The 8808-nt window shown below is 52.0% G+C and overlaps 1 protein-coding gene across 1 annotated transcript; it reads right to left on the reverse strand.

Moving 5' to 3' along the window:
* Positions 1-245: 245 nt before the first annotated feature.
* On the reverse strand, positions 246-8588 carry MYDGF (myeloid derived growth factor). Its single transcript, XM_074939398.1, has 6 exons — positions 8401-8588; positions 6243-6293; positions 4604-4665; positions 3283-3364; positions 2326-2398; positions 246-1145 (listed from the first exon to the last, which is right to left on the reverse strand). Exons 1-6 carry the CDS (start codon positions 8548-8550, stop codon positions 1066-1068), a joined length of 498 nt encoding a protein of 165 aa, XP_074795499.1. The 5' UTR covers positions 8551-8588; the 3' UTR covers positions 246-1065.
* Between the last annotated feature and the right edge of the window lie 220 nt (positions 8589-8808).

Below are 8808 nucleotides of genomic sequence, written 5' to 3' on the forward strand. Positions count from 1 at the left end.
ATTCAATGTTGTAATTGACCCTTTGCATTCTAGGTTTCTCAGGCATAGATCGTGGGTTATCTCCCTGACCTTCAGTGGCCTTTGTCTTGTGACATGTCAACCTCCCAACCAAGGAGACCCAGTATGAGGATTTGCAGGTGTCTCCTGACTGGATGTCAAACTGACGAGCAAAGGCTATTCCACACTCTAGGCTTCCAATCACAGAGATAGTGAGAAGCTGGAACAGCAAGAGCAACCAACCTAAGTGAACCTGGAGACACGATGCTTTACTTTATTTTATTTTTTATATACCTATGAAGGGAATTCTGGATTCCTTCACAGTTATTAGTCTAAATAAGAAAATCACTTCAGTATATACGAAAATAGTCCCAGAATTGTATTGAATAATGGATGCCTCATTGGATGGATTTCTGTGTTGTATCGGAATAAACAAGGCCTGTGTGAACCTCACAGCTCTGCTTTTCTTATGCCAAGGTACCAAATTCTGATCTGCGCAACAGGGCAGAGTTTCCTCCTCAGCTCACCAAATGCTGTTCTTTGGTGATCACCCGCCAGATAGTAAAGTGAATGGGTTTGGCCAGTTCTGTACCGCCCCCCATATTACCCATTTAATCTGTTCTTCCTGTCACGCTTCTGGGGAGAAATCTTATTCCCTCTCCAGAGACTAGAGAGTTAACTACTTTCCTTTAGCAAACCCTGCTCCTTATCTTTCTGCATTGCTCTGCTTAGCAAGGAAGATAAGGAGACACAGCTAGAGGAGAGCTTTACCCTATTCAGCTGATCACTGAAGCAGAAAGCAGGCAACTGAATGGCTGGCTACAGATCAAGAATCTCAGAGGAAGTCTCCAGCTGCAAAGGCTTCTAGCACCTCAGGCACATGGTTACTCTGACACAAGACAGGGTGTCTGACTTAACACCTCCAAGTCTAGTTCAGACCGGACCCCGATATACTTCTATGTGGGAAACAGGAAAGAACACCCTAGACAACCAGCAATTAAGAACAAGTCCCCTTTATCCATCAAGCTTCTCCAGCTGAGAGACAAGCCCCTTCCCTAGGTCCCCGGATCACAACTCGTCATGGGGCGTTTTCGCTACAATCACTAGTTTGGACAGTTCGGAACGGAACTTGCCTTCTTTGTGAGCCACTGGAATGAGAGAAAACACACAACAGGGAGTAAATGGACGATGAAGCATCAACTATTAGAACCCCCGCTTCCTTCCAAGAGATCGAGGGGGCAAATCAAGAACTGAACTGCACTGATCACCTTCTACAATGTGGAGTGCATTTGCAGCGTTTCTGAAATGCAGACACCATGGGCGCATGTGGCCACCAGGGACTTTTCTTGCAGCCACAGCCTCCTGGACTGTTATTGGAGGGTAGGGAAGTAGAGACCCCTCCCTGTTGCTCCAAGATGCACCACCTTGGTGTTGGTTGCTGGGGCCACCAGCAGGGGTTAGGCCCTGCTCCCCCTGTGGAGACATCTGGGGCATAATGCTGGAGGACCAGGCAGCTGGTGAGTTCCCCCACCTTCTCAGGGGTGATAGGGTTCAGACTTTAAGCTTCAGCTCTGGGGTGGCAGGACAGAGAGGCAGCAGGCTCTGGCCACAGGGCTTCGGGCTCCCCCCGCTGCCTCCCCCGACCCTTCCATCCAGGGCTTAAGTAAGTCTGCTGTGAAAAGTGATACTTGTATGCTTGTTAATACCACTTTTCATAACAGACTTACTAGCTAGCAATAAATAAATTACAATGATTTGGACGTGGCTATGGGCATATTTATTTGTTTTTTTCCTAAAGCTAATTAAGTATTTTAGGGGAAAGTGTGAGAGCGGCCACCAGGAAGAGTTGGTGGCCACACACTGAGGCCACCAAAAAACTTGCCCTGAGAACCCCCCGCACTAGAGGCTTATTAATAAAGTCATTATCCCCCCTGCACTTACATAGCGTGGTAACACCTATGGGATCCAGGAAGGGATCAGGGCCTCATTTTGTTACGTGCTGTACAGCCAAGGACCAAAAAGACAGTTCCTACCCCAAAGAGCTCAGGATCCATCGTTACCATTAACACACCACCTGTGATTCAGAATCATCCAGGGCCCAGGTGCTTTTCCCATCAGTCTCCTATTGGACTGCCAAGCTCCAGCAGTAGATTAAAATATATCTTAACCATCAGCTGGCTAGTGTATGTAGTTTTTCCATACTTCTGTTGCCTATTTGCAACAGAATGCCCTTTTCCCCAGGATATACAGAGATCTCTCGTGTTGGATAAGTAACCTAATCGCCCTCACGAGTCCCTCTGACACTCTGCTCTTTAGATAGCTACATACCTGTGGTTTCGGTGATTTCAAATTCCTCCGCCTTTAAGGGGATGTCGCTCTGTCCACCCGTTGCAGCTTGGGACTGAAATGGGAACAAATAAATTTTGCCATATGAGCTAATCCAGAGAGCTTCCATGTTAATCAACTGGCTTCACTGCCAAAGATTGCTTTGGCTCCTGTAGCTTGTAACAACGAGGGTCAAGGGATTAAATCAGCAAAGGAAATTTAAAGGCCTATCTCTGGGAATTTGTCCTAGTTCCTATTGAATTTATTTCCCTGGGGAGGTGCTGGGAAGGCTCATCATTTGAGTCATTTAGAACTGCATAGGGCAAAGCATTGCAGAATAGCAGGCAGGGGACAATGCTGCACTGGCCAGGAGTACGGTGTGAGGAATGGACTGGACCATGGGGGTCATAAACAGGTTCCATGGGGTTATATGCACCCTTCCTTTCTTAATGGCTACATAAAATGTGGGGGAGGAGGAGAAAATGTCGTTTCTGTTGGAACATGGGGTTGCAGTATTGAAGAAGCTGTGAACCACAGAAGTAAAAAGTCTTCTCTCTCTCATTTCTGTGGTTCTCTATAAACCTTTTGTATCTTTTAACGGGTCCAACATATGCTTTACCCACTGCACAATGAATGTTGGATGGATTGGGCCAAAACTCCCCTCTTCTCCGCTGCCGCCCCCCGCCAAGTATCCCATAGCAGCATTGCTTCTGAACTACTGACAAGAGTAGCAACTGGTGTCCATAAAGCCAGCAACTAGTCAAAAACTTTCAGGGAGCAGGTACTCTATGCTGCACGAGGGTCCCTTTGTAGCCACGTTTCTGACCAGAACCATGGTTTAATTCAGTGCACAACTGAGCAATGATTTCATTGTACACATTTAATAGTACAGCTGTCTGAATATTCCGATTTATAGCCCATCTCCCATATGCCCATTCAAAGTAATCAGGTGGGACTTACATAAGCCATGCCATACTCTATCTTTGCTCCTTTCACTTCAGCTTTAAACTGGGTAAAGAAGAGATAAGACTTTCCCTGAGGCCTGAAAAGGAAGAGCAAAATCTTTGACTTTGAAAGAGGGAAAAGGTTATCCAGAAGGCACAGAACAGGAGCGTGCTGCCGGCCCGGCAATTAGAACATCACTGCCACTCAGGGAAATCGGGATCTGAATTTCATCCCCTGGCTTCCCCAGCTAGTGGGTGGAAGCATTACAGACATCGTGCTCAGCCGAGGGAGGAGGTGAAGTGTCTCTCTCTTACTGGCCAACAGGGGTGGGAAGAAATGCTCCAAAAGGAAGCAGGTCTCTGCTGGGGGCTGGGCGTCCCTGTTGTGAATTGGCCCGGCCCAAGAAAAGACAGAGGTGCAGGCAGAGCACGCGTAGTGATCACAGGGTGTACTGTTCCTTCAGGAACATAACCTCACCTTTCTCCTGTACTTCCGCCTAGTGAGGAAAGGCTGGAGACGGCAGGGTTTACAAACTGCTGCCAGGCTAAGGAGACTGCTGGAAGCCTGAAGATTCCTCTGGGGGCAAAAGCCCGCTAATAATGTGCACAAGGGTCTAGCCTGAATCCAGCTAGGCTAATCTGTGACCAGGGACTCCAAGTCTGGTGATTCTGCAAACCAGCTATCACTGTATTCATTTAATTGGGACAGTGCTCTCCAGGGGTGCCTCAGCACACTAGGGAGGGACTGTGAAGGGGAAAGACCACCTAGCATGAAAGTGTGTGATAGTTTATCTACACCCTGAATCCTGGCTGCCAACTAAGTCTGAGGGCTTGTCTACACTTGAACGCTTCAGTGTAGACACGACCTATGCCGATGGGAGGGGTTCTCCTACGGGCGAAGGTAATCCACCCCTCCGAGAGCTAGGTCGACAAAAGAATTCTTCCGTCGGCCTAGCGCTGTCTGCACTGAGGGTTAGGTCAGCACAGCTAAGTTGCGATAGGGTGTAGATTTTTCACACCCCTGAGCAATGTAGCTGGGTCAACCTAGCTTTTTAGTGGAGACCAGGCCTCAGCGTAGAAGATCCCAGCTGCGGCATGAGGAGGGACACGCCACCGAACAAAGGAAAGGGGCAGCAATTTGGAGTTGAAACTGACCCCTAACGGATCCAAACATATTCCCAAACGACCCAAAAGCCTCAGACCTCTGCAGGAGAGTGCAAAGTGGGGCAGAGTCTACCAAACAGAGAGGCTCTCTGGAGAACTGAATACTGAGAGCAGAGGGGATTCAAAGGATCAGGTACAGAGAACACGGCATATTCTTAAATGACTCAACACACCTCCACACTGAACAGGAGAAGAGCTTTTCATCTTCACTGACTCCAATGCTCATCTGCCATTGCTGTGGAGAGAAAAGGTCTGAACAGTATATCTTGGTAGCATTTATAGTCATGCCCAATGCAATGATGCTAGCTACGCACATCACAAGCCTCCCCAGATACAACTGACACTCCCGGGGAGGGATCTCATGAGAAAGACCAAGACTGGAAACTTAAAGTCACATTCTTCATATTGTGGCTTTATTGCATGAGGAGGGAAAGCTTGAGAAGGGCAGAATATGATTCTCAAACGAAGGGTAGTGCCTAATTTGTGCCAGGGCTTGCTTGAGCCCAGGGGCCTCTAGGCTTGGCAGTTCAGAGCCCTGGCATTGGCAATTCATTGGCAATTCTGGGATTGGCAATTCAGAGTCCTGGCACCTCTTGGATTGGCACATCAGTTATGTAAGTAAAAAAATTGCTTGAGCCCCAGCACCTCTTTCATTACAAATTTTGCATTGATAAAGGGTGATTTGTTAAAACCGCACACACACAATTAAACACCGTTTGCCACTTAACTACCTGTGGCTCTTTTTAATACTTCACTTCTAGTGGGTGGATCACAGGGGACCCCTTTCCTCTAGCTCCGCTTCTTGCCAGTATCAATAAAAGAGTGGAGCAGCAGCAGCCCCCCCATGCCCCACCTTAGAAAAGCCATAACCCCATTCATGCTACAGGAAGAGGGTCGGGGCGGACCCTTCTCCAGAGGAAACTGCCACAAGAATCTAAACTCATTTTGTTCTATGTTTGTACAGCCCCTAGCACAATATGGCTATGATCCACGCCTGGGCCTCCTATGTACTATTGCAATACAAGGAATAATAAAGTCTTCAAGCATCTTTAAGAACAGAAAGCCTGCTGGTTGTTTGCACACACATTTTCCCAGTACCAGTAAGGGGGTTGAAAATGCCACGCTCTTCTAGAGAGACACCAACTGTTCCTCCCACAAAAAAGCAAAACTAACCACAAAGCTATATAAGCTTTCCAGTTATCCAGGACTTGCTAAACACAGCCTTATTGTAGCACACACAGACTTCATCCACAGGTGAGGTTGACACAGGTGATTCTCTTTTGCAGACATGCAGTGTTTCCAACTCTCATGGTATTTGTTTGATTTTTTAAAGCCCCAGCTCCTTGAGTCAGGGGATTACAAGAGACTCTTGGCTTTTTTTTTTTTTTAAAAAAAGCCAAATTTCTAGCCCTGGTGGTTGTGGAGAAAAGCTTGAATACACGAATCCTAAAGGCCCAACAATCAGAAGGCAATGGAAAAGACCCAACACTTATTAATTGAAGTCATTCATTATTTTTGCGGGGGGGGGGGGGTATCTCAAGACGTTTAAACACTTTGGGTTGCTGTGGTAGAAACAGAGGTCTTTATAAAATCATTTCTATGCACAGAAAGAGAGATGCAACTGTTCCTTATTCTTACACTGCAAGATCTAGGAATGTAAATATACTGATGTTCTCCAGAGACCCAGAAAAATGGTGAACAAAGTGATTAGATACAATCATTCTACATACAGACCTCTTGAGAGGTTTCTTATTCTACTTTCTTGGAGCCTCTGCACCTGTGTTTCTTAAGCGAAGTGCTCAAATAACTCACCTCATTAGTCCCTCCCTGAGAAGCGTATGTGAACGTGCAGGTGTGATCCCCCTTGAAAACAGCAGAGAAAAGTCAGTTGTCTTTCTAAAACAGGACACGCTATGGTACTAGCTACTTGCTGAGCATATGCACTTTGCCTGGCATTGCACAGAACATATGTAACCTGGAAAAGCTAGGGGGGGAATTTAGGTTCTGATTTGCCAAAAGCCCTTAAATTTTCTCTCCAAGCATGAGGAAGGGGTGAAGTGCACACAATTCCCCCAAAACATGGCTAAATATCTTGTTTCCTATATGCACAGGATCAAGTTTATTTGGGTTCATACCCAAGCAGGGGCCTTGCTGCAAGCTGCCTGGCGTAAGGTTACCAACTTTCTAATCACACAAAACCGAACAAACCCGCCCCACCCCTTCTCTGAGGCTACGCCCCCCCCATTGCTCACTCCACCCCCCCCATTGCTCACTCTTCCCCACCCTCACTCACTTTCACCAGGGTGGGGCGGGCGTTTGGGGGGCAGGAAGGGGTGAGGGCTCCGGCTGGGGATGCAGGCTGTCGCGTGGGGCCAGGGATGAGGGGTTTGGGGTGCAGGAGGGGGCTCTGTGCTGGGGCCGAGGGGTTTGGAGTGCGGGAGAGGGTGTGAGCTCTAGGGTGAGGCTGGGGATGAGGAGTTTGGGGTGCAGGCTGGGCTAGGGGGTTGGGATGCAGGGGGATGAAGGTTCCAGCTGAGGGTGGGGACAGTGATCAGGGGTTTGGGGTGCAGGAGGAGGCTCCTGGCTTGGCCAGGGGGTTGGGGTGTGGTGTCCCAGCGGCACTTACTGCAGCTCTGAGGAAGTGGCCACCACGTCCTTGTGGCCTCTAGGTGCATGGGCAGCCACTCCAGCTGCCTTCATGCCCACAGGCGCCACCCCCCGCTGCTCCCATTGGTCATGGTTCCCAGCCAGGGGGAGCTGCGGAGCCGGCCCTGGGGCAGCACGCAGAGCCTCCCTGGGCGCCCCAGTGCCTAGGGGATGCAGGGACCTGGCGACTGCTTCCGGGAGCAGTGCAGAGCCAGGGCAGGTAGGAAGCCTGCCTTAGCCCCAGGCCCCCGCTGCACCGCCAACCGGACTTTTAATGGAGCCGCCAGGGCATAGGCGCCGACTCCGTGGGTGCTCCGGGGCTGGAGCACCCACAGGGAAAAATCGGTGGGTGCTCTGCACTCACCAGCAGCTCCCCACCCCAGCTCATCTCCGCCTCCTCCCCTGACCGCACCGTCGCATCCTGCTTCTCCCTCCCAGCGCTTGCGCCGTGAAACAGCTGTTTTGCACAGCAAGCGCTGGGAGGGAGAGGGGAGGAGGAGGAAGAACGTGGGGCACTCGGGGAAGAGGCGGGGCCGGGGCGGGGATTTGAGGACCCAACAGGGACAGGGAGGGGGCGGAGCAGTGGGGGCGCAAGCGCCCACCAGTGCCAAGGGAAGTTGGCGCCTGTGCGCCAGGGTCCTTTCTCGACCGGGCGTTCCAGTCGAAAACCAGACGCCTGGGAACCCTTAGCCTGGAGGCCGCACTTGACTGGCGCGGCCCCTCCCTCATGCAGCCTCCCGTGCAGCCTGGCGACGGGGGGGCCAGTCTCTGCAGGGCTCAGATGCACGACACTTGTGGGTCACTGGGGGTTGGCAGGGGTCCAGTCACAGACACCGCAGCGCCCTCCTGGGGACACGTGGGGGGGGGGGGCGACTCATAGGAACCCTCTGTCCTGAAAACCAGGGGAGGGGCCCCACAGGACCCCAGGCCTTTGGTGGGGGCTGGGTGTGTATGGGGGGGGTTACCTCTTCCTATTGAAAGGGATACAGGTGAATAGGGCCCCACCCCCCAAAAAACCACTGGGGAGGGGCCCATGGAGCGACCCTCCCCCCAGTAACTCGGGGAGGGGCTCCAGACTGCAGCGTGGGGGCGGGGCTACAGGCCCGATGCCCCGCCCCCCGGCTCAGGACCGCCCCGCCCAACCCGCCAGGAGCCGCTTGGCCGGAAGCGGCCCGGACCCGGCCACATTGAGACCCGCCCTGTTTCCCAGTGCCGCGTCATCACCCCTCCCGCCCTGGCTCTCAGCCAATCAAAGTGGCGGGACGTTTGAGCGACGTGCGGCTCAGCCAATCCGGGAGGGGGATACTGCGCCCTCCCCCCTCACCAGGCTCCGGGAGAAGGAATGGACCATCCCGCCGGGCCGCACGTCGAACTCGGCCGTGCTGGGCCCCTCTTCGGCCGCGGCGAACAGGAGGAGAACGGGGACTAGCCCGGCCCAGAGCCGCCTGGCGCCTGCTCCGCTGGGCGCCGCCATCTTGGAAGAGAAGCTTCCGTACGGCGAGGCGGAGGGGTCAATTCAGAACGAGGCCGAGCCGGCCCACGTGAGGCGCATCCCCAGGCGGCCATTTTGGATGTGGGCAGAGGATCCTGGCGGGTAGATTAACCCTTTGGGGACTGTACTCCCTAGAGCCCTCAGGGCAGCAAGGGGGAGGCCGGGCCCCCACCTTGCCATGAGCTAGCGTGGTGTGGGGGATAGTGCGTGCACGAGGGCGCTTCACTTGCACAAGGGCAA

The sequence above is a fragment of the Natator depressus genome, chromosome 25, assembly GCF_965152275.1.
Source record: "Natator depressus isolate rNatDep1 chromosome 25, rNatDep2.hap1, whole genome shotgun sequence".
In the NCBI taxonomy this organism is placed as follows: Eukaryota; Metazoa; Chordata; order Testudines; family Cheloniidae; genus Natator; species Natator depressus.

What these genes read in the sequence shown, in the direction of transcription:
- MYDGF (XM_074939398.1), bottom strand. Translation starts at nt 8,550, where the DNA reads ATGGCGGCGCCCAGCGGAGCAGGCGCCAGGCGGCTCTGGGCCGGGCTA. An exon ending in TAGAGTATGGCATGGCTTAT is followed by an intron (nt 2,399 to 3,282) that starts GTAAGTCCCACC and finishes TTCCCATTTCAG; the next exon opens with TCCCAAGCTGCAACGGGTGG. An exon ending in TGAAATCACCGAAACCACAG is followed by an intron (nt 1,146 to 2,325) that starts GTATGTAGCTAT and finishes CTCTCATTCCAG; the next exon opens with TGGCTCACAAAGAAGGCAAG.